This window comes from Lygodium microphyllum, chromosome 27, assembly GCF_053477565.2.
Source record: "Lygodium microphyllum isolate KBCC chromosome 27, Lygodium_microphyllum_v1.1.10, whole genome shotgun sequence".
In the NCBI taxonomy this organism is placed as follows: Eukaryota; Viridiplantae; Streptophyta; class Polypodiopsida; order Schizaeales; family Lygodiaceae; genus Lygodium; species Lygodium microphyllum.
Genome location: NC_141161.1, coordinates 83,480,697 through 83,507,166, shown reverse-complemented (window position 1 = coordinate 83,507,166; position 26,470 = coordinate 83,480,697). Strand labels below are relative to the sequence as shown.

Sequence of the window (26,470 nt, the reverse complement as noted above, 5' to 3'; positions counted from 1 at the left end):
GTGCACATACTTTAGCTCATGTGTAGTCTATATGTAATTAGAAGGCTGTAACATCCAGCCAATTCTATAATCCCACACACCACACCAACTATGCCCAATTTTGTATGATTCTATAATCCCACACAACTATGTCCAATTTTGTTCTCATGGCTGAGACTACCAGTAACCTAAAAGATGGTGACTGGCCTCCAGCAATTTCTTCAATGACATACCTTTTTAACCCGCTACTGCATTAATATTGCCATATCATTATTTTGTGGTGCCGAATCACTATTGTAGTGGTCCCACAACACTTTTCAGGAGTGCCTCAAGTTACTTTTTATGTTATACTAGTTTATAGGTAAAACATTTCTAATGAATTTGGCTATTAGGGGTGCTCATTTGTAAAGAAGGGATCTTCTAAGTGAATCAAATTTGCCTAATCTAATGGAATCAACAAGGAATTGACATGGAAAAGAAACTGAAATGTATTAACCTAAAGAAACATGAAAGAAATGCTTAAACCAGCTAGTGCCATGGAAACTTACCTCCATGTAGGTGAAAGACATGAACTAATGAAACTGCCAAGAAAACTTACATGTTTTCCAAGTTCATAATGACAAAAGGCCCCTAACTTTAGCTAGGGCTGCCTATTTATAGCAAACCTTAAGCCCTAGTCCTCTAATCTTATTACAAAGGCTTTTAGCCTATCATTGGCCTTATTTACTTCATTACAAACCCTCCCTGTTTCAATTAGCTTTATCCTCAAAGCTGCAAATGGGAAGATACTACAATGGATGTAGCACAAAAGCTCAAAGGCACAAGTTGAAGAAGAATGCATGGCCCAAGAAATTCATGACTCCTCATGCTGCTCATGCTGTCCAAGAAAGGGCTGTCATAGTAAAAGAGTCATAACTTCTGAAATATAGCTCCGAATCAAACAAACGAGGTGTCATTTCGAAGAATAGACCTAGGAGCATCACATTCGAGCATAAAATATTGACTTTGTTGATGTCAGACCATTTATTTTTATGACATGAATTTTAATACAGCAAGCTGTATTAATCAAAGAGCTTGTGCTTCTTCAACTATTTCTCCCATAAACCCAAAAAAATAAATCAATGCATACAAGCTGTCAATCATATTTGCAGGTCAAGGGATCAAAAAGTCCAGCCATTCTTCCATAGCAATCCTCCCGGATCAAAAGTGAATCCATCAAAGTGATCATCATCATGAAAACAATTGCCAAAATTGTCGATGATGATGCCCAGGTCAAATGGGAAAGAAGAATCGTCCCAATGATTCCCCAGATCGAAAGGGTAATGAACATTCTCATAATCGGCCTCATAGTCATCATGGTCAAATGGATGTAAAGGATCTTCATTATCCAACATGTACATATCCCAGTCACCTATGGGCTTATATGCATCATCAATAAAAATCACCATAGAAACCAAAATTTACATAACCATGTCCCTCTTGAAGGATAGAGGTCTCATGAAAGTTCTCCTTATGTTGCATGCTGCCCTTAGTGAGGTTCCCATGAAGGTCCTCCTTACTGTCCTCGTATTCTTTAGCATTATTCTCCATTTGCTCTTCTTCATTATCGTCATTACCATCTTAAACTTTTGGTTCTTCATCAATATTGCATGCAAGATATCTTATTCAAGAACCCTAAAGGCTTTCCCCTCTGGAGTCCATTCGAGTCTATGTTCATCTTTCTCATTTCCAAACACCCAAAAGGAATCAACAGAAATGAGAATAGACAAGAAGCATGTGAAAACACAAGTTCAAGTATTCAGTGGGCAAACATACACCATGACCGGTGCGCCTGATGCGACTTTCTTATCTTGTCATAGACAGCTCGCAATTTAGGATACTCTGAGACAGTATGAGCAGACAATGTAGCCCGACGATATGACCATAGGTTACATGTTTTGTTGTTCTGATATGGCATATCACATAGTTGAATTTTGTATTTAGATGCAGACTTGCACCAAAACAGATTTCCTCTTAGTAGAACTTCCATACACTCAATGTGCAACCTCAAGTAAACTTAATCATGCAAAAGAATATATACAGATCTTAGAAATCAGTTAAAAACAACACATCTGGCATTTACAGCAGACATCCAATGATGCGCTGCTTGAACAGGGAAAATAAAGCATGTGCAAAGCAATGATACAGAAAAATTGAGACTTGTATTCTACCCGCTGAAGAAGAACTTGTGCTTGCTTTCTTTCCTGTCTTTCATGGCGCCATGCATCAACAGCCTCCTGATATTTTACATAAACTTTTGTGATCTGTCACAACAACAATATAAATTTAAGTACAATCCCTTGAAAGGGCAATCCAAAAATTCTCAAAGAGCTTCATGCTTACACTCCAACCATCTCGCAGTAAAGTTGCAGCAAGAGTGGTTCCAGAAACTCCAGAGGGAACCAAAGGAAGCATTGCTCCTTCACCATGTAGCTCCAAAGACATTTGCTCATCACTAGCATTAGAAACAGTAAAATCTCAATATTAAAGCGCACAAACCAGTCTTTGTGGCCAGGCAGCAAGCAGAACAAGGTACTGCTTACTTTTTATCCATACCTTGCATCAAGCTGTTTTGGTAGGGCATTGGGAAAGGTGCTGATCATTAAAAATGAATCCTGCTCTCTCTCCTTTTTATAGGACTCTACCTCTTTTTCAAGCTCCACCAATTTTTCTTTCAATTCTGTAGCACTCTGGAAAACAAACAAGCAGGCAACTTATTCCTGTCCTCAAATGAAGGAATGGAAATCAAATCCAAAAATTGAACTGAGAAATTATTCCTCTCCTCAAATAGAAAAATGTTTGTGACAAAATTGATGGAAGTACCAACCAGAAAACTCATCCAACTCTTTTTGTTCAGATAGAAATTTGCACTAACCTTCTCAGAAGCTTTGCAGGCTTCTCTCTCTCGCTCCAGTCTTTCTTTTGATTCAGCCTCAACTTGGTTTAAGTGAACCTGTACAAAGAGATACACATACAGTTTAAATGAGCTTGTACAAAGATATAGATATCAACTTCCATGTATTCCAAGACATTGCCAGATAATGATTCAGTTGCTTACTTCAAGTGCCTTTATAACCCCTTCAAGGTCAGCAGACTTCTTTGACCACTCCTCTGCGCTTTGTTTGTATAGCTCGGCCAGCTTTGTAGCCTTCGAATATTCAATAACTTCATAGATTACTTACATAGATCAATAAATATAACAGAGCATTAAAACACAACTATTCTCATAAGCACATCACACACATAACCCACTAAACAATAAACAATTGAAGACAAACGTAGCAACACGGACCAAATGCCACCCTCTCTACCATTTCTTTTTAAATATTTGATTATGGGTGCAGTGGAGGGGCAACAAGAGTCTCAAGTGCAAAGTGCAAAGTACAAAGTATAACCCTTAGACTTTAGGGTTGTGAAAGTGGCTTAAAGTGTGTTCACACACAGATGTGTGTATTGTGCGGTAAGTGACCAAAATGTGTAATGTAAATACACAAATGAAAATAAATGTGACTCTAGGAAAAAAACTCTCTTATGGAGAGTAAAAAGTGTCCCAATGTCCTAGGAACATGCGGATCACTGACACTCGTGTGAGCGTAGACATGAGTAAAACCCAACAAACCCCCCTGGAGTGATAGGTGATTAGCATACAAGGATCATCCACCAAAGGAGATCAAATTTAAAGCATTGTGGAATGCTTCAAATTTATCGCGAGGAAGAGCTTTGGTGAAGATGTCTGCCACATTCTTGTTGGTAGGATAGTAGACAAGGCTAATATCCCTACATGTAGCCTCCCTCTGATAAAGTGATATTGAATCTAAATGTGTTTCGCCCATGCATGAAACACTAGGTTCCATGCCACTACAATGGCACTCTAACTGTCAATAAACAAAGGAGTAGGCTCCGTGACAAATACATCAAGGTCAGCCAACAAGCGTCTCAGCTATACACATTCAACTGAAGTAGTGAAAGCTGCCTTGTACTCAGCTTTACAAGACAATGTGACATTAGTGGATTGTTTCTTGCTAAGCCAAGAATTGCAAGAAGAGCCAAGAAAGAAACAATTACCACTGGTAGAGTGATGAGAATCAAAATCAGCAGACCAATCTGAATCACTGTAAGTATTTAATTCCAATAGACCCCCTCCCTTCACATAAAGAAATTCAAGATCCCTGATACCTTGCAAATAACCGAAAACACGCTTCACCGCTTGCCAATGTGACATGTGTGGGCTATGTATATATTTGCTAAAGGCTAAAATTGCAAACTGAATATCTGGCCTTGTGTTGCATAAATAAATGAGATAGCCAACCGTTGGAGCATATGTATGGATGTCAAACATATCACCGTCATCATGCAAAGACACCTTAAGTCCAATCTCCATTAGTGTGCTTACTAGCTTGCAATCTTGGAAGCCAAATCTCGTAAGGAGTTTACCAATATACCTACACTGAAACAATCCAATACCTCTAGCATCATGAATAAACTAAATGCCCAAATAGTAATGCAAAGGCCCCAAATCTAACATATCAAAAGTTTACTGCAAAATTTTCTTAAACACTGAAATTTGATCAGCATGTGCCCCTATGAGCAAAAGATCGTCCATATAAAGACTAATGACTAGCAAGGATCCCCCCTCTTTGCATACGTAAAGAAAAGACTCTAATGGGCTGTTTATGAAACCTTGGCTGAGTAAGAAGACATCGGTTTTTGCGTACCAAGCTTGTGGAGCTTGTTTCAAACCATACAAGGCCTTTTTTTGCTTGCATACTAGGTGTTCGGATCGTTTAACTGCAAAACCAATGGGTTGCTGTACATACACTTCTCCTTGGAGTTCCCTATGTAAAAATGCAGTTTTAATGTCAAGTTGGCACAATCCAACCATAATGGGCAACCAATGCAACCATACACCCGATAGTGGTCATACAAGATGTAGGAGCAAATGTCTCGTCATAATCAATGTCTTTCTTTTGTGTATAGCCTTTTGCCACAAGCCTGGCTTTGTGCTTATCAATGGATCAATCCTCATTTCAATTCGTCTTATAAACCCATTTAGTGCCAATGGCTTTCTTCCCAACAGGCAATATAACTAAATCCCATGTTTGATTTTTCATTATAGAATCATATTCAGCTTGCATTGCTGCAAATCCAATGCACACTCTATTGTGCATCCCCAAAAGAATCAAGCTCATCATCATCATCATGCATGTTTGCTGCCATAACAAACTCAATAGCATTAGCATAATCATACAGACATGTTTATCTTCAAGAACGAATACCAAGAGTAGCATTCAAATGACTATCTTGCATAGTCTGCAAATAACATCTAGGTATGTGCATAGCTTTCTTATTATGTACATGCCCAACCTGTTGTTCAACATCTTGCTGAATATTTTGATCAGCCATAGGCTAAATTTCTGCATTATTTGATAAAGCGGTTGGTTGAACATTTTGTTCATTTAAAGAAGGTCCAATTGTATCATCAAAAGAAATGGACAGCAACCCTTCCAACACATCTGTTGCAATTTGATATGTGTCATAACCAACGAGAGAGAATTTTGATTTTTCATCAAACAGCACATTTTTTTTTCTATTGACAAAAACTTTCTTGGAAACAAAATTGCACAATCTATACCCTTTGCTTTCACTACTATACCCCACAAATATACATTTGACAACCTTATTATCCAACTTTTTTTCCAACGCTTTGGAAATATGAGCGTATACAAGATACCCAAAGGTACAAAAGTAACCAACTAAAAGTTTACAGTTGTTCCAAGCCTCATAAGGCATAATATTTTCAATGCTTTAGTAGGGCACCTATTCAAAACATGCCAAGCATACATAATTGCTTCCATCCAAAAAATATGTAACAATTTCTTAGCTTTTAGCATACATCTGGCTATCTCCATGAGTGACCGATTCTTCCTTTCTATAATCCCATTCTGTTATGGAGTATATGTAGTAGTAAATTGATGTGCAATACCTTTTTGCTTTATGAAGAAATTCAACAATAAAGACATATATTGCCCCCCTCAGTTTAAACATAGAGTCTTAAACTTAGAGCCAAATTGATTTTTCACAAGTGCAATAAACACCAAAGATGCATCTTACACTTATTGCTTTTTAATCAATGAAAAAACCCAACAAAAACGTGTAAAATCATCAATTAAGGTAACACAGCAAAAACGTCCACCCAATAACTTTGTCTACATGGATCCACATATATCTGAATGTACAATCTGCAACCTGGCCTTAGCTCTGAAAGCAACATCACGAGGGAAAGAAAATTGATACATTTTTTTCAAAATATATCCCTCACAAATGTACTCAAGTGGTCTTTCCAAGAGAGGTAAACCTTCCACCATCTAAGTATGCTACATAAACTCAAATTGCCATAATTTATATACCCCATAAGAGCATGCCATAACTTTGCCTATGACATAGCAAAAGTAAGGATAGATGCCAAATAAACTGACTGATTAACAGAGTGAGCATCTAAATCATAAAGTCCATGACATAATGTGCCACTGCACACCAAAGTCAAGAATTCCTTATCTTTAACCATGCATTTGTCATCATCAAAAGTGACCTGCATTCCACATTTTGCAAAAGAAGAAATGAACAACAAATTCTTCTCTATCCCTGGTCCATATAAAGCATCGCCCAAACAAAGAGTAGAGCCATCAATGGCTTTCAAAACAATCTCTCCAAAACCTCTAACAAGATAAGATGCATTGTTGGCACATTGCACTGATTTGCCAACAAGAGTTGCAACAACAGCGTCCCAAGCCCTCTGAGCAAATGTTCTTTGGGGTGGTGGCTGTGCGGCAACTTCTTGCCTTTATTCATGTCCTGCTACTTCTTGAGAGGTTACTGCTGCACCCTCTTGCCTTTGTCCACGACATCCTACTTGTGGAGGGGTTGCAACAGCCAAATTACCAGGACATACTTCTTCCCCACTAACATAATCTCAAAGACCTTTTGCAACAAGGACATTTTTCATCATAAAGGACCACAAAGAATAGTTGTTGCCATCCAATCTATCCTCTTTTGAAGCATAAGTGAAGACATCATTCTATCCATGAGCTGCAATGATAAATGTCACTTATCAAATTCAAAAAAAACAATTACAAAAGCTGGTTGATCTTGGAATCTTCAAATTCCCAAAAACTACAGCAAATGCCAAGCTGTAATTGACCAAATTTAGTCAAAAGAACTACCAAATCATGTCACATTTAATCAATACTGCCTCAATGTGCTGAAATTTTCCAGATTTCAGTAAAAAACACGCTGTCCAAGGCAACAAGAGTACTCAGCAGCACTAAAAACGCAAAAGCCCCAAAAATTTGATTGTCCAGTGTGCATAGCTTTACTCAATTTCAGACTAAAAACACATTACATGTGCCAATGTCTACCAAAAATACAAAAACCCCAAATTTTCTGACCCAAATATCTGCCAATTTCTTCAATTCATGCACTGAAGCACTTGCTGAAGAAAAAATTGACTTGTTCTTGCAAATGCCCTTTGCTTTGGCTCTGAAATTCTGATTAAAATAATAAAATATACATGTAGCAACTGCGCAAATCTGAAAACATGCTGATGTGGCAACTCGAGAGCAAGCTGAACCATTTCTCAGCTGCATGGCTGCTGATGTGGCAGGCTGGAACAGAGCTGGAGCATTCTGGACTGTGCAGGTGCTGATGTGGCAGCAGTGGACTGCTCTTGCAAGATTAGGGTTTCTTGGACTGTGCTTGTAAAATTAGCGTTTTCTGGACTGCGCATGTAAAATCACGGTTTCTAGCTGTACTGAACAGCCATGACAGCTTGCGAGGTCGAGGAAAACAGAGAAGGCACATTGAAAACAAAGATCCCCACAGGAAAGAGCAGCACATGGGCCGAGCTGAGAGTGAAGAGAGCAGAGAGACAGCTGGCTAAACAGCATTGATACTAAATGTAAGATCAAAGTACAGCAATGGAGTAAAAAGAAGTAAACACGACTGACAGAGAAACGGAGTGGTTAGAGCACGACAGTTTGCATAATAGAATATCAAGTGCAAAGTACAAAGCACAACCCTTAGACTTTAGGGTTGTGAAAGTGACTTAAAGTGCATTCACACACAAATGTGTGTATTATGCAGTAAGTGACTAAAATGTGTAACATAAATACACAGATGAAAATAAAAGTGACTGGGGGAAAAAACCTCTCTTACAAAAAGTAAAAAGTGCCCCAATGCCCTACGTGTGGATCATTGATACTCTCGTGTGAGCGTAGGCGTGAGTAAAACCCAACAAGGATGAGCTAAATGCTCCTTATACTAATATGATTCTCACATGGCATTATGTTATTTGAGATTCAAACAACTTCTTTGAATTATTTTGTCAAAACAGAATTATGTTTTAGATTGATTTTAGGATAGAGGAATGTATTTTTATCATACCATACCTTCAAAGATATTAAGGTACCATTTAGTACCGTATTTTATCATATCGTACCATATTGTACTTTCCACAACCACCATGCACTTAAGACACACGCACAAGTACTTAACGCACTCTTTTTCCTCAAATAACTAGAAATATAACTAGAATTTTATGTCAAATGAAAAATCAAAAAAATTTGTGGTACTAATTTCATAATGCTCTTCACATGTTGCTATGCATACAACTATCCAACATTCCCCGTGTGACTAGCTTATTATGTGCCACATGCCAAAATCTAGTAACCTCATGGTAGTTTGGCCTCAACTTCTTTTTTTTGCCCGAAGTCTAGACAATTCTTTAGTTTCTTCATTCAAGTAAGAAATGGCCATGAAAAAGATGGACTCAGCTTTGACTCCATACATTTGTGCTGCCATTTTATCTTTCATATTTTGATATCTTGACTTCTATCCTTGTGTCATAGATTTGTGCTTTGATTTCAAAATACTACATATCTTCAATGGTTCATTGTAAGATGATTGCAAAACATTCCACCCGTCAAACATTTCATACCTAAAACTTTGCGTTTCAGAATGAAATGTTTCACCTTTGGATTATACCAAATACTCAAGCAAGGACAGCCCTTAGTTGGTATATAAGCTGGTATAGCCCTTGGTTTCATAAAGTTTCTAGAAGATTCCAATACATTCTAGAAGATTCTAGAAATTAGTAGACGATTCTAGAAGATTCAAGAAAGTAGCAAACAATTCTAAGAGGCTTCTAGATAATTCTTTGGAAAGTTTTAGAAGAGCCTTAAGTTTTAGAAGAGCCTTACATCAACATAAACATGTCGTCACTTACATCAATGATACTTATGTCATCAAGGATGTCATCATCTAGAAACCTCCTTGTATTAATAATAGGGGTCTTTGGCTACAAGCCCTTCAATCTTGCCAACACTAGTTGTAAAGCTCCTGCAAGGTAAGTCCTCTTCAATTCTTGTCATATTCTAATCTTGTCTTGTATCGAGTCTTGTCTTGTAATCAAGCCACACTCTTGTGAACATTCTCTTGTAATCAAATTATCTTGCAATCAAGTTCTAGTTCCATTTCTCTTTCAAGTTCTTCTCTTGTAAGTTGTGAGAGCAATCTCCTTGCTCTTGAAGAGCACTTGTTGTGCTCATAATAGGGTAGGCCCCAAGTGAACACCACATAAGATAGTAATAATAGCACACTCAGCAATATTTTGATAGAAATTGTTTTTTCCTTGGACTAAAATGGATAACTGAAACGCTGTATACCGAAATATTTCATTAGCAAAATGTATTTTGTCATTCATCCTTGGTGAAACATGTTTCATGATTACCATGATTTGTTATCATGACACATGCCATACATGTATGTGCACATTCACATATACAATGTATCTATATACATATGAAGTAATTATGGACAAAAATATCACACACGTGCATACACACATCAACCACACATAGAAACAGTTATTTTCAGCCTTAGGGATAGTGAGAATGCCAACTCCTTCCCACTCCTACTACCATTCCATGTCCTTGGGGCCTGTAATGTACATGATCACAAGGAACCCCCACTCTCAACCTCCTTGTACCTATTTTGCATTTCTAGTCACTATGGTATGCACCTATTATATCTCTGCAAGTACATATGTATGTGTGTATTATAGCACCAATGTATACATATGCATGTATCCTATATATTCTATTTATGTACATGTGTGGTGCATGTATGTACATACTATGCACACACCTATTATGTATACATGTATGCCCTTGTACGCAATGTACATTTGTGCGTACGACACACACACACACCTACTATATACATACAATACAAATGTGTGCACTTGTATCCATGTACATCTATGTGTATGTAGTACCCATGTACTACACACCCCCCCATATAGATATCTATGTACACGTGCATACTTTCCTACATACATATAGCATGTATGAATGTATGTATAAATGTGTGTGTGTGGTTGCTTGTATACTTGTATGTATGTATATACTTGACATGCAAACATGTACATACATGTACATATGTATGTTTTTATGCATGTGCTTACATATGCAAGCAGGCAGACATGCATGTGTATGCATGGATGTAAGTATGCATGCCAGGATGCAAGCATGCATGTGTCTATGTTGCAATCAAAACTACCCCCGCCCCCCCCCTTTTCCTGTGATATTACATATTACAGGCAGGTACAACATAGAAACCCACAGCAATTCCATCCAATAAAAGGTGCATAGCATACAATCAATCAACACATCTCCATATGCATGAGCACTAAGCATGAAGAACTTACTGTTTCCACTTCAAGAAGAAGGTGATCCACTTTTGTTGCAGAATCCTCTTTAGTGAATTTAAGATCCTACAAGAGAAAATTGAATAAGCGTACCTTTTAAAGGTATGATTACCAACATCTACAAAGCACTTGAAATTAGCAAAAGCTAATTGAGTTAGGAAAGTCATCTGGTCTTTCTGATAGGGATCATCAGAGCAAGTAGCCAGTACTATATTCATCTTAAGGCTAATTATCATCATCAAGAATTCATAAAATAAGACAGATTTTTTTGTCTGTTCTCTTCCTTCAACATTTTCAATAAATGATGGCTGCAACACAGAATGACTTAAAAAACCATTTGCAGATCATCTGTCGTTGAAACATTAACTGTAAATTGATGAATTAAAACACACAAGAGATATTAACCTCCCATAGTTGACTTTGTTTGGAGTCCAACTCCTTGATTTGTTCTTTTCTTCTCTGAAGCGACTCTTCCATTTCCTTACACGACTGTTCAGCCTGTATGCAAGATTGATTCATAACATGGAATATTTAAATAAAGGATTTAAATTTAATGCCAGAAAACTAAAGCATACCTTTGAAAGCTTCGATTGCAGTTCCATTTCCAAGTTTGCAGAAGCATGCCTTTCTTGCAGTAGGGTATTGACCTTCTCTGTCAGCTCATCATTTACCCATGAATTATGTTGCTCCAAAAGTTCTTTTTCCTGTTTGCCAGGCAAACTTCTAAAGTAAGACGAAAGTGTGGTATAATTTGCAAGACTCAGATGGAAATTTGCATATCTGAGAATATTTAGCCACCTGTAAGAGGCGAGCTTGAAGTGTCTGAGACCGAGACATTTCTGCTTCCAACTCCCTAACTTTAGCTTCTAGTTTACCCCGCTCATCTGTCAAAAACACCTGCAGCTTCCTATGTAAAAATCACCATTGCAATGTGTCTGAAATGGGAAAGGGACGTTGTCCTAGTTTGAGTGAGTGCATATATATAAAAGCAAAGTTAAAATTCATTTTGAGGGACAAAAAAAGATTTTATTCCATCCACAGTAGGCCTACTTTTCACCATAGCAACTTATTTAAAAACTGTAAACCTAAACAGCTACCACCTGTATGAGACCAGCCTCCAAGAAAGGCTATACGATAAAGAGATGGACTCATGCAGGACAATTCTAGGGACTCTTCAAAACTTCACTTATTTCAGACTAAAGGATTTAACATATAATCATGAAATCCAAGTATAATATTCATTTCCAGAAATGTCATTATCCTTTACGCCTGTCAAAGTACACCAATTCGCCTTTATTCTCAGAGATTGAGCCAACTCCGTCTCACGTCATAGACTTGACCATCCACAGCAAAGGCATCTCACCTCCAGTCAAAGAAATCATGTGTATGGACCAGCATGGAACATGTTGCTCAATGAACCAATAACTAAGCCTCTATTCCTTCTCCTAACATTTCCTGTCACTATGGCACAGCTGCAAAGAGCATCTTCTGATCCACTAGTAACGGTGAAACCCAGGCGAAATTTATAGTCAGCATTTAGAAACTTACTAATAAATATTTGCACAAACTAGTAAGAAGTAATACCTGAAACCCCCAGAAGCTCAAAACAGTTTACGCACAAGTTACAGAGGAATAAAAGTAGCATATCAAATTTGAAGACAATCAAATAAATCATAAACAAATGAAGCTTGGGCCTTAATAAAGTAGGACACCTCAGCTTTGGGATGGACTATTATGATTTTAAGAAATTTTAAAAGAACACTTACAATCTTATCCAAGGATGTCTTTATGTATGAATTTTTTTCACTCAACTCAGCATTCTTTTGTTCCACAAGATCTAATAACTCCCGCCTTGACTTCCGCACTTCATTCAACTCACATAAGAGGTGTTCCCTATTAGTATCGTTCTTCATCTGCAAACCAAGAAAGCATAAGCATTAACAAAACAACCAAGCTGAAAAATCATTCTACACAGCTTCACAAGAAAGCTTGTGCAAGTAACATTCCCAGGTCCAACAGTTTCCAAATGCTAAATTAGAACCAAAAATCAAGGAAGGGAAAACAATTCCAATTCCATTCAATTATGAGATCAACAAAATCCCCACAAACTTATACAGATCACAGAAGAGATCTTCTTTTCTGTTGGTAATAACTTGATCAATACAGATTGGATCAGGGCCACAAGTTTATAGCAGAAGTCTATGGTAGATAGAAAAAGTACGAAGTTAGGTAGTAAAGGGTTAGTGGATAAAGACTTGGACGACAGTTTCCCTGAACTTGGACACAAAGCCTGTTATGTAACTTGGCATAACATATGGTCATGTAAGGCTATGCCAGTGCTTAGAACACCTTACCATCACTTTAGGAATATGGAATGAGATAAGATCCAAGAAGGCAAAAGGTGTAGAAAGACTTCGATAGTGTGAGCACCAGCAAACCTTACAAATTATCTTGAAGGTATTGCAAACCATTCAATCGAAGAGCTTATCATCAATCCTAGAGCTCCCATCAACTCCTTACCTCATATTCACCATCTTACAACCCATGAATTCTCTTTGCGGCACCTAAAACACCATGGAAAATGGAAAGAAGCTTGTAGAGGACGTCCCTACCAGTGAGCCTGTTAATAACAAGTCTCTCAATACTCTAGAATCGAGTAATCAAGATCAAGATTGAGAGGTTGAATTTTTTAAACATGAAATGCCGAATAACTACAATATGGGCCTGTTTATTTAAGTGAAAAGGTTGATTCATGTTAAAGAATGTAAGATAAGGATCTGAGGGAAGTCTTTTTGGTCCAAAGTGTTGTAGCCATAGTGACACAGAATAAAGAGGACTGACCCTCAGGATGCTAGCACACCATCCTGAAATGCAATGGCATGTCCCAAATTGAAGAGACATTCCCTATCTTGTCCTTGACAAAGAGAAAGCCAAGGGAGAGCAAGGGACACATCCCCCTATTCATGACACAAGAGAAATATGTCCATGGGATAGCTGAGTGGTAATCATGTGCACATTTTCTCTTGCACGTATACACATTTATACACACATTTCTCTTTTTACATACACGAAATATAGATGTTTAAAGGTCCAAAATGCTCTTCCTTGTCAATAGCTTTAAGAAGATATGACAAATTGTAAATTTTGCTTTTTTATAGTTTTATATCTATCATCTCATCTCCCATCCCCATTCCTTGCATTTGGCCATTCCCCATCTCTAAATCCAAACTTGACCCCCTCCCATATTTCTATCACCATAGCCCTTGTCTTCATCATGGATTTCCTCAAAGAAGCTGCCTAAGGCTTTAGCATAATGAAGCATGATTGTGGTAAGACATGACACACACTTAGGACTTTACACCAAGAAGACAAGTAGTCTATCTTATTAGATGGATTTACCTCTAAACAGTTCATCCTAAGTTCCCTCCAAGTTGTCTAAACAAACATTTAGAACAAAGTAAAGCGATAGTCTCAAATTGACAAAGTTTCACATTCACAACTTGAAGATACCGCTCAATACATTTCACTCAAACCCAAATTGGTCTTTTATTATAGGAAAGATGACTTATAGGACCGTTTATCCCATGTATTTAGTCAAATGGGAAAAAAACATCCGAAGGCAAAAGTCAACACAAGATTCGATTTGCTCACAAAGGAGTCGTTTCCCTGACTCTGCACCCCAAGATATAAAGCACAACAATCATTCATACAGGAGAAAAGTGTTACATCCCTTAACACAAAATGAAATGGATTTGCTTGCTAAACCTGCAAATAATATTGAGAATGCCATCATTTCCCCTTTGTGTTCTTCAAAGGTCAAAAACAAAATCCATAACAATGATCTCCTACAGTTTATTTGAATTAAGCAAAGGGTGCAACAAACCTAATGCCTTTTGTTGGTTCAACTTGACTTTTTTTGGCATGCTATGTATATCATCACAAATGTATCTACATCACGTCTCAAGCTAGCCAATAGAAAGAAGTCTCTATTGCTACCACTATAGCATCAATGCCTCAATGCCTAGCCTATGGTGGTGCATGGATTTCTACAATTAACTTAAACCTCAAATTGCATTGTACAATATAAATAACCATCCATCATATGAAAGTCATCATTAAGAGTATTAGTGCTTACGTCACTAGCCATCAAACCACCGATCATCAACATAGGCCTCAGAAAGATCCTCATCCTCTATATACTTCGTCTTCATATCATCTAGCTCATGTTGACAGAATGTAGATATCACTGCTACTATTAGCAAAATGTTGTAGGTTGTCATCTTCTCTGTACATCTCCTGTGAGCCTCAATTTGAGCCGAACAAGGACTTTGGGAGCTCTATCATTGTCTCAGTCTTTCATTTGATTTCATGTGTCAATTTTCTTCATTTCAGGCACACTAGGTGGAGTTAGAGTGCATTTGCCATTACCCACTTGAGCCAGTTCACACTGCACACGTGCATTTGTTTTTGGCCAAGTGGATAGCTGGACAGCCAATTTCAGCCATTGCCATCCTTTTGGCATCAAGTTCGCATGTTCATGCATTTTATGCCTATTTGAAGGCATTCTATGCCCATGCCTCCATCATCCAGATAATTCATCACTCCAGCCATCATCGTTCTCTCATCATCCTTAGTCAAATCTTTTTCATCAATCTATTGCCCTCACTAATCCACCTCCACAGTTTGCAAGGGCAGCAAGCTTACTGTACTCAGCCTTGTATCAGTGCTTTCATATTTGTATTCCTCTTGTTCTTTCTTTTGCTTTTTCTCTCTTTTTCCATTTTGTTTATTGCCTTATCAAAGAAGGCTGTTGTTTCTCCTCTCTCCATTCCTCTTCCATTATGCACTCCTACACGGTATCATTAAAAGACAGATCCCATATACTGCAGTGTTTTCAACCTAATCTGCTGTATACAAACCCCTGTAGCAAGGACCAAGGTGACCTGTTTTGGACCCTTATTCTATTGTTTTCAGCCTTCCATCACTGTTGGTAGCATCATCAAAGTGCAGGTATTCTCCATTTTTACACATCAGTTTTTCAGTAACATCAGGCAGCACACTCCAAAATGCAATCAACAATGGGCTTCTATCCTCAAAGTGCAAGCTTTCTACCCCTTGTTAGTTATCCTACTTCTCATCTAATAGGTCATCTCATTGAAGCACACCTATCTGACCTCAAAACACAGCAATTGGAGCAAAATAGCATGTCATTTTCACCTTTTTACAGGTCATTTTTACCTCCCCAGGTTGCTGAAGTCAAAATGCAGCCTGGAACAAGTGTCATTCCATCTAGAGAATGTCCCCATCAAAATGCAACACATATTCGTGATTTTTTTGCAATTTGCTTGAAGGATAAACATGGCGAACTGGTACAATTGGTAAGGTCAGATGCAGAGGATCTCCCAAAGAGACCATGAGGACTGCAAAAGAGATGATGAAGACCATGTAACCTAGCATTTGGACTTTCTCGACTAGGAGCATCTCCACAAAAACCGCCAAGATTGGAAGGATCAACACGAAGACCGCGATCGTGTAGATCACGAGGATCATCACTCACATAGTACAAAGGAGTTTCAAAAACAGGGGAAACGGAAACAGGGGCCAATATCTCCTCATACAGCATGGGGTAGATATCCCGCTCCTCTTGTGGTATCTCTGGGATATCACATACCTCTCTATATCAATCTTATCAACATTCCAACTTCCAAGCAATGTCAAGGTTAAAAAGTTAATTACACATAATACTATTCATTACCAATTTATCCGTCAAGGCTCTGGGGACAAAGTAGTTATCTCAAGAAGTTGGAGATTGCAATGGCAAAACACTAAACGCTCCAGCTAGGCAATTGTGAGCTTGTTTCTCTTTTTGATGTGGAAGAGGACCCATGTGCTCCAGTTCCTCTGAAAAGGCCTTGAACTTCAATTTTGTGAGAGGACAAGAATAGCAATGTGTTTCTATTCAAATTTGAGAGATTAGGGTTAGATAATTGGCAATTGCTTATAGGCAAGCCACAACATCAACATTTAAGTGGGCAATAGATTACAAAAACTCTAACCTATTACCTAGGTTGCATAATGCATTAGATTATCAAGATTCAACACCTAAAAGTCATTAGTCATATACCAAAGTAGGAGCACAATTGTCGTATTTCTTCCACCAAGAGACTGGCTAAAGTTGTCTCTCTCGAAGCCTAGCTATTGGTCAGCCAAAATGAAAAGAATGATTGCGGAATGCCAACAAATCATCCTCTACTCTCCTCATCGCATCTAGATCATCTCTTGTGAGGGGCTCATGTACTCCATGAAGCTCTCCTTCAACTGGTCGCTAGTATATTGCTCCTCATTGCGCCAAAAGATATGTAAGTTAACTACGACAGCATGGATTGGTTTATGGAACCAATCCCATAGTGCATTCCATACTGCACGAATCTCATTAACCCTTGAGAGTGTAAGATGATGGATCGTAAATAAAATAAGTTAGAAACTTAGAAGTTAGAACAATCATCAATGAGTCGTTAGCACTAACTAATTACATATGTAAAAGTTAAACAGTAACTTACTTGTCTTAGAACAAAAAGCTATTGCGAAGCAAGGCCTCCCTAATTTTATCCATATACTCATATAGAAGGCCCAAAGTACTCTTCTCCATATCAATGATGCACAATACAGTGTAAACAGAAGTGAGACTTTTCAACAATGTCTTTGCCTCAACACACCAACTCGCATTTAAAATATTGTGCCTAAAAGCAAGTCCCTTTCGAGTCTCTCTCTAACTCCATGTAAGCCACTCTTGGCATACAATGATCTGTATCAAATTTGAAAGGGCTTCGATAGCTCGTGTGATATTAGCTCAAAAATCTTACCATGCTTGTTCCCATCTTGAAAATGTCACCTACCCAAGATATTTGCCCAAGATGTTCAATAAGCAAGTCAAGGCAATGGGATGCGCATGCGGTCTATACTATACTAAGAAACTCCTCCTTAAGCATGCGTCCCATAGATACACAATTGCTTCCATTATCTGTTACCACCTGCACCACATTTTGGACTCCTATGTCCATGATGATATCTTACATGTGCTTCCCAATGAAAGCTCATGTGATGGTAAGACCTGAGGCAGAGATATCAATGACCTAAATGAACATGGCGCATTTACATGAAGACACCAAAACATTGTAAACACTAGTGTTCTGTGTGCACTTCGCACACACAGAACACCGAAGCTGCAAGCGAAGTTGTCATGTGAACTTCGCTCAACAATCTATTTCTCCTCTTTCTCTCCTCTTTTCTGTCTCTATTTCTAATTTTTTCCTTCAAACCCTCTCTCTCTCTCTATCTCTCTCTCTGTCTCTCTCTCTCTCTCTCTCTCTCTCTCTCTCCCCCAAGTCTCTCTTAAAGTATGTAAATTTCACATTTTCCCTATATATAATTCTCTCTATTTTTGTTCATATTTTCTTTTCTTCTTCTTCTTCTTCTTCTTCTTCTCTCTCTCTCTCTCTCTCTCTCTCTCTCTCTCTCTCTCTCTCTCTCTCTCTCTATATATTTATTTATTTATTTATTTATTTATTTATTTATTTATTTATTTATTTATTTATTTATTTTCTTCTCTATTTTTCTATTTTCTCTCTTTCTCTTTCTCTCCCCCTATTTTCTCTCTCTTTCAAAGTATATATTTTCTCTCAGTCTCTCTTTCTAAGTTAAAAAACTATATCAAAACATGTTTAACTTAAAAAAGGCTATTCTCTTTTCTCTTTCCCCCTATCTTTATCTTTCTCTTTCTTCTTTTTTTATCCTCCTCTTTCTTCTTCTTTTCTCTCTCTCTCCCCTTCTTCTTTTATCTCCCTCTCAAAGTGTGCAAAAAACTATGTTCAAAAAACTTTAAATTTTAAAAAAACTTTTAAAATTATTTAATTAAAAAAATATAAAGGAGAGGGAAAAGAGAGAGAGACAGAGCCTAGACTCTACACATGGAAAAGAGGGGAGGGGGAAGAGAAAAGGAGAGATTACACGTGAGAGAGAGGGGAGGGGAGGAGGCTTTAATTAAAAAATGGAGGTTTGGAAAAGGGGGTAGAATCGGAAAGCCCTCTTATTTGAAGGTTTGTGGCTTTCCAAACCTACAACCAAAATAATATAGTAGTAAAATAAGATTCCTTCATGATCCATATCCAACTATCCATTGCATAATATTATACATCCATATTTCACCCATGTCTCCTTTAAGGGCTCCAATTGAGCCTCTATGGATACTTTTTCCTTTCAAGCTCTTGTGTGCATAATGCATCTACGGATGGGCCTCCCCACTCACACCGTATGCAACTCATTGCCCTAGTTGTCTTTTTCCATTGATATGTAGTGGCTATACTGAAAGGGATAGCACATCGCATAAATAAGCGTACGAGTTCCCTAGTTGCATCCACAATTGCTTACTTTTGAAGTCCTGCATGGACACCTGCACCGTGCAAAGAGCCCCTTTACCCACCACACTAGAAGATGGCAACAAGGTTCTTTTTGTACTTAGATCCAATACAGATATGGATGGACTTCTATTTTATGGGCCATTAGCATTTCTAATTTGGCTAGCGCCACTAGACCCACTAGCCTCTCCTTGCCCCACTTATACTTCATTAACCTGATGTGGTGTTGCATAAGAGGATTCATGCTCTTCTAACTCAATATCCATACACTTTCCACACCAAAGATAGAGACTTACCATTACTTCCATCGACACATTTGTGCAAGGCTCAATGTCTTTGTTGGGAACGCATGCCAAGTGGTCTTTCACACACGTTACGCTCCCTAATTTCTCCTATCCACAATAGTTACACTGTCACTTCTTCGATCCATCGGAGCCCTTGTATCCCTTGACTGGAGTGACGTGCCTCCAAAATGGATCCAATGCCATGATTAGGTGATGGGAAATTGAAATGTGGAACAAGGATAAGTAAGAAGACGAGGAGGAGGAGGAGAAGGAGGAACTTGGAAGAAGAGTAAAGAAAAATAAAGATGGAAAAAAAAGAAGGAATGAAGGAACTTGGAAGGAGAGTCTAGAAAGAGGAAAGAAGAACAAAAAGAAGAAAAGTAAGGAGGGAGGGAGGGAGGGTGTCCCAAGAGAGAGGTATGTCACAAGACTGTGACAACTATTACCTTTTTTGTTGATTTCTTTATTATATATATATATATTTTTTATTTTATTTTTGGAAGGATCCCTCTTGAAATCTAAACGCCTGAGTTGCATGGCCAGTATGTGAAATGGACAGGAATGTCTAGTGAGTCAAGACTGGACAGTTAAGGTCCAGTACAAGTCTGGAAGAGACTAATGGCACTATAGATTGAGAAGCCTGGAAGAGACTTGTTAAAGTGTATATGGACAAGTGTGTTGAAGAACTAACCTGGAATAGACTAGTTCAAAGTGAAGATGCACAAATCTGCATGAGATTAGTTCGTGTGGGGTCATCAGTGGAAATTCACTTTTAGTTGAGCTACATTACAAATTTGATAGTTATAGTCTGCAAAGATGGTCAGAAGACTAGTGGGGATGCAATGGAAGCAACTCCTAAAATTTAGGGAGTTACTATTTTTGGACCCCAGAATCTGTTCGCGTTATTATCTTCGTTTTTACACGAGGATCAATCCTCTGGTCTGTGCTGAGGTCAAATTCTGCACCGAGCATGGAGAATTTTAGACCGGAAGGCTCGAACGGGAAATATCTTCCAATGCTGCCACTTGGCACAAAGTTGTGTACTTATCTCTTTAAAGAGGACTGGCGTGCAGTTTTTGGGCTAAAAGGGGCTCATTTGTGATGAACAGCTGCAGATGGAGAGCTCTTGAGAGCTGGCCTACCTTGTCTATGATGCACAGAGGCTTGAGCTTGCCTTCTACTCTCTCTCTCTCCCCCTGACAGTATGGTTATGCTGCAGAATCAAGGGCCTTTCTTCTGATTCATGTACAGCTGTGTGGAATATGCTGTTTTTGCATGAGGCAAGAGCCTCTTTTCTCCAAGAACAGGAGCAGTTGTTTACTGCCCACAAGCAGGAACAGGTGAGGGTGGTAACCTCACCAAGCAAGTGTCTGAAACAGCATTAAATCAGTTCTGATTCTGGACTGTTCAGAGGTTATTTCAGAGCACATTTGATGTCCGAATCAAGGGGCACTTGGCCCAGATGATGCAGGACAGTGCAAGGAGCAATATGAGCTGAAAACAGGTGTCAAAACAGGTCTGAACCAGTAATTACAGTGGACTGAACAGTACAGGGAACAGTATGAGTTGTAAACCGGTCTCAGAACAGGTCTGAACCAATAATTACAGCAGACTGAAATGGTCGATTCTGCACTCCAACCAGAAGTTTCAGACTTGGGCAGAGTTTCCTCTCCTGGTCAACTTGTTTTGGATCAGTAATTGTACTGTTATGCTGCCAAATTTCACCCAGAATAGGTGAAAGACAGCCCATTGTACTTTCCCTCTTTTTAAAAATAAAGAAACACCGCAAGAGGCACCTAACTTAGGGGCCAACAGGGTGTCTGTGTGGCAACAAGAGCATTCTAGCTTCCTGTATTTCTTCTTGATTCTGTGTCTTTAAGTTCAGGCAAAGTGGGCGACTGTTAATTGGGTGAAAGCATTTATGTATTTTGGTTGTACACTACCGCCCTTTCCAGTGAACAAGCCGGTTCCAGAGGGAGGGAGGGAGGCTAGAGAGCAAGCTACACAAGATAGAGAGCTGGAGCGCAAGAGTCTGGAGGCGAATATGCGAAATGAGGCACGTAATCCATTTTTCGTATGCATAACCCATTGTCCATTTTCTCGTAGAACCCCAAAACCGTGTTTCTACATTCAGAAAGCTGGGGATTAGGTACCCTCTCCCCTTTTTTTAAACATGCTGGATTAACCATCCAATAGGCTGCCTGTTTAGCCACAGTGCATAAAGATGTTAGCAGATATCAGTCAGCTCATGGTGTGAGTCTGTGTGCAGAGGCTGGGCATTTTATGTAGCATTTTATGCAGTATTTTATGGCACATTTTAGTGGCCATTTATGATGTATTATTTAGCATTTGTTGCTGGCCGACCAGCATTAAATGCTGGCCAACCTGCATTTTATGCTCCCCACTTTTGTGGCTATTTATAGGGCTCCTCCTCCACAGTCTTCAGTGCTTCAGTCATCAGTGGAGATCCTTCTGGGAGAGAGGAGCCGGTGCTGAGGAGCCCACGCAGCCAGTGACTCACCGTTGTATGTTGCTGTCTCGTGTTCGATATGGATTCCATTTCCCGAGCATACATCTGAGTTCTCATCTGTCTACTGTGTTCATTCTTTCTTCTGTCTTGTGTTTCAGCATTTATTTCAGCATATTCTTTACGCTTCCATTGCTGCACCACTTCTGACATGGTATCAGATTTCAGGCTGCAACCTATTTGTGCTGTGTTTTCTTGCTGATTTCAGGATTTACACCCTTCTTGCTGATCAGCCAGCTGTCCTTCCTGCTGGCGACTGCCGATTTGCTACTGGCGACAGTGTTTCAGCATTTGCGTTTTGCGTTTTTCTGGACAGATTTGCGTTTACTGCTGTTCCACTCTTTGCTGCCCGTGTTTCCTTCATCCAACTACTGGCAACAGTCTTTAGCCCCTGTTTCTTCAGTTTGCAGCCTGCGTTTTGCTGTTTACAGCATTATTTTTGTCTGTTTTTCTGATTATTCAGGCCGTTTTTGCTGTTTTTGGCAGTTTTTGACTGATTTTTTCACTTTGTGCAGCAGCTTTTGGCTTATTGTGGTCAGCCTTTGGGTTATATTGCATGTGAACTCACTATTTTTGGTGTTTTTGGTTGCGTTTTGGCTGTGCTCACTCTCCAAACGACCTTCTTTTCTTCTACTTCTTTTTTCTACCTCCTCCTTATGGCCCCTCCGTGCACCTCACGTGAAGATAAGTTACATGGCCCTGATTACCTCACCTGGAGTGCTGTCATGAAAGCTTGGTTTGTGCAGAAGCGGCTATGGTACATCGTCTGTGGAGCTCTTGCTCGACCTCTCCGTCCTTTTCCTCTTCCTGAAGACTTTGATGAGGACAACCATGAGGAAGCGGTGCTCACATGGGACTCGGACGATGCCCGTGCTTACTCGGCTTTGCTTCGGTGTATTTCTAAAGCGGTCTTACCGGCGGTTACCTCCTGTAGGACATCTCCTGAAGTATGGCAGAAGTTGCAGCAGATGTACGAGGCACCTTCCACCATGCGGGCCGTCACACTTTATGGCCAGCTCCAGCGGATGAAGTTTGAGCCGAAAGATACTATTCAGTCTTTTCTTCTTCGTGTTACGCAGGTACAGGACCAGCTTCGGCACATGCAATCTGCTCTTCCCGAGGTGCATCTTGTCGGGACGGTCCTCTACAAGCTCCCCCCCGGAGTTTGATGGAGTGGCCAATGCTTTGCGGGCGCAGACATCATCGACTCCTGTCAGTTTTACACATATGACCTCGACGCTTCTTGAGCATGAGGCATCCTTGAGATTACAGGGGCGGCTTCCGGCACATTATGGAGGTGAGGCTTATGTAGCTTTAGAGAGGGGTGACGGGAAGAAGAAGTCGAAGGCCCAGTGTTACCACTGTGGCAAGAAGGGACATTTGCGGAAGGACTGCAAGAAGTTAGCGGCTTCCAAGAAGAAGGAGCAGACGACGAAGCGGGATGCTGACTCTACCGATGAGTCCTCTCCTTCATCAGACTCCGACTCCGATCCTCCGACCAAGGAGAAGTCCAAGGCGCGGAAGGGATCCTCTTCTTCGGATCGCGGGAAGGGCTTGGTGGCCCCTTCCTCGGCTGCTTTCTAGTGGTGGTGATGCGGTCATCCCTCACGACTCCTCGGTGCCAGAGAGGGAGTGTGAGCGGGTGTTGATGGGGCTGCAGTGCCTCATCTATATTTTGATACAGGTGCACAGGTTCCAGAGAGGGACGTCCCTGACGCATCGACGGTATCTGGCAGTGAAATCCTAGAGACTGGTGTTGATTTCTGGGTTCATGATGAGCTGTTCTTCTTGACAGAGAGCGAGAGGCTTTCGTCTAGAGCTCACATGAGGGGACACTTTGGTGGTTTGGCCAAAGGCGGGAACTCCATGGTCACATGTTCAGAGACATGTTTGGCAGATTGGCTTTGTATGTCCTGAGTGACATAGGTGACATTACACAGAGAGCTGCTATGAGTCTTCTCTATTTTCCGGTGTTGTTGGTACGATCGACATCGACATCAGATACTCTCCGAGGCATCTTGGTGGTGGGCTGGCCACTCACCGCTTGGACATCCATGGTCCTTCTGGTGTTTATTTGTTGTGTAGTTTATGATTCTCCATCATTGTACTATTTAATTGTATCCGATCACACATGATCTGAGAGAGGGTGTTAGCAGATATCAGTCAGCTCATGGTGTGAGTCTGTGTGCAGAGGCTGGGCATTTTATGCAGTATTTTATGGCACATTTTAGTGGCCATTTATGATGTATTATTTAGCATTTGTTGCTGGCCGACCAGCATTAAATGCTGGCCAACCTGCATTTTATGCTCCCCACTTTTGTGGCTATTTATAGGGCTCCTCCTCCACAGTCTTCAGTGCTTCAGCCATCAGTGGAGATCCTTCTGGGAGAGAGGAGCCGGTGCTGAGGAGCCCACGCAGCCAATGACTCGCCGTTGTATGCTGCTGTCTCATGTTCGATATGGATTCCATTTCCCGAGCATACATCTGAGTTCTCATCTGTCTACTGTGTTCATTCTTTCTTCTGTCTTGTGTTTCAGCATTTATTTCAGCATATTCTTTACGCTTCCATTGCTGCACCACTTCTGACAAAAGAGCCTAGCTGCTGCTCTTTCGGGACTGCAGCCGCTGCCCTGAAGCAGCCTGCACTGGACATCCTGATAACTACAACAGTCACCCTGTAAGGACTTGGCTCAACCCCCAGATGGACTGAAGGAAAGCACCCTCAGAAGCCTGCCTCAATTGCCCACAGTTGGCCACCTTGCAGAAGGTGCTGGAACTGCCCTAATGAGCCAGTCAAAGACTGCCCTTACGCATAAGCCCTACCCTACCTGGCACCCTGCTGATTACTGCCCTTGGGTATGTAGTCAGCTCGGACTGGACTTTGGTAATGGACAGGCAGATGAGAGGCTCTGTCCAGGCCCAGCTAGGGCAGCCTATTGCCATATCATGGCTATCAAATAGGAGTATTGTACTCTTACGTCAGTTCCAATTGTTGCTACTTCTCATATCAGGTCCAAGCTCTCATGTCAGGTCATTAACATGACCTTTTCATTTTAATGGCTTAAGAGGCAAAATCCATTACATCAATAAGAACATGAGAAATGTAGTCCAATCTTCCTAATCCACAATCAAATCCCCAAAGTACTCACATACTTGTCAAGCAACTACAACTAAAGGAAAAGGATCCCCATCTATATGCTTAATGACCCATCGTCTTGACATTTGAGATTGCTCAAAGGGACACTGCATTTGCAGACATCTGTCATTCAAAATTTGGCAGGTTAGGCTGCACAATCATGTTTCACTACAGCAATGAGATAAAGAGCAGAATTGGTTTCAGGCCAAGGATGATTTGTAGCAACTTGCACAAATGTCCAAATTTAAAATTTGACATTCTAACAAAAGCAAGCCCATAAAAACTATTAACTACTTTACTTATACGGTTTCATTATTGGAGGTTGGAAAGACCCCTCCAGAAAGAACAATGTCAACGCTGCATCACTCCATTCTTTATAAAAGCTGCGAGCTTTAATTAACTTAGAGCCCTCCAACTCCTTAAGGTTATTTCAACAACCACCATGACGATTACTTCCACCAGTTTTCAGTCCCCCAATCACAAAAACATTATTCTCCCGATATCAATAGCCACTCCATTCACGCCATGTAATTAAAAACAGAGGAATTCAGGCTTACCGATTCAAGTTCGAGTTTATGCACTTGAGCTTGTGCCTGCGCAAGCTCTCCAGAGCGCCTCTCCAAGGCAATCTCCATCTGCGCCTTTTCATGCTCCATCCGCTTGAACTGTGAAGACATGGCAAGGAACTTCTGCTCCACCACGGAGCACCTCTGCTCGGTGGTGATGGTGGCTGCATCTGTGCGCGCTTTGTGAGCCTCGAGCTGCTGCAGAAGCCCCTGAATGTGAGCGTCCGCACGTTCCACGACGCTGGCTATATCACTCGCGGCCTCGAGCTCGGACTCTGACATAAAAAGCGACATGACTGTGATGATTCTATCATTTAAAGACTGATGCAGAATGGCAGCGTGGACTGACGATCCCCTTCTTTTCTTTGTGTTCGTTTAGGGCAAACTTCAGAGTGAATGGATATGGAGTACCAAACTTCTTTCTTCACTTCCACAGCCAAGTCTCCTAGAACGCGCAAATTTGCCTTTTATAAACGCTTCGCTAACATTTCACCGACGTAATGGCTTTTATAATTATACTTTTTTTAATGCGGAATGTGTTGATTGTATTATCAAAAATCAAAAAGAAAGTAATGTAATTACTAGCAGCACCTAATTACATGCAACACCTGAATGACATCCAAGAGCAATGGGCATAAAACTTCGCTATGTAAAAGCTTGTTGTCCATTGTATTGCTGCAGTGAAATACCCTACATAAATTGAGCAATGGAAGCTCAAATCAAGAGCACCTCAAGACATTTGCTAAACATCTTAACATGAAT

The 26,470-nt window shown here is 40.0% G+C and overlaps 1 protein-coding gene across 4 annotated transcripts in view; it reads right to left on the bottom strand.

The window, feature by feature from the left end:
• NUA (nuclear pore anchor) overlaps nt 1-26,166 on the bottom strand; it is a 101,228-nt gene extending 75,062 nt beyond the window's left edge. For 3 of the 4 annotated variants that reach the window (XM_087669327.1, XM_087669329.1, XM_087669328.1), the window contains exons 1-11: nt 25,700-26,166; nt 12,547-12,693; nt 11,579-11,677; nt 11,356-11,484; nt 11,186-11,278; nt 10,781-10,846; nt 3,077-3,166; nt 2,894-2,971; nt 2,575-2,708; nt 2,362-2,473; nt 2,190-2,282 (exon numbers count right to left, since the gene is read on the bottom strand). In XM_087669327.1, the coding sequence (XP_087525453.1) occupies nt 2,190-2,282; nt 2,362-2,473; nt 2,575-2,708; nt 2,894-2,971; nt 3,077-3,166; nt 10,781-10,846; nt 11,186-11,278; nt 11,356-11,484; nt 11,579-11,677; nt 12,547-12,693; nt 25,700-26,002 (1,344 nt within the window). In that variant the 5' untranslated portion in view covers nt 26,003-26,166. Of the gene's footprint in view, nt 1-2,189; nt 2,283-2,361; nt 2,474-2,574; nt 2,709-2,893; nt 2,972-3,076; nt 3,167-10,780; nt 10,847-11,185; nt 11,279-11,355; nt 11,485-11,578; nt 11,688-12,546; nt 12,694-25,699 lie in introns of those variants that run through there. The other variant, XM_087669331.1, reaches the window with a different exon arrangement.
• Between the last annotated feature and the right edge of the window lie 304 nt (nt 26,167-26,470).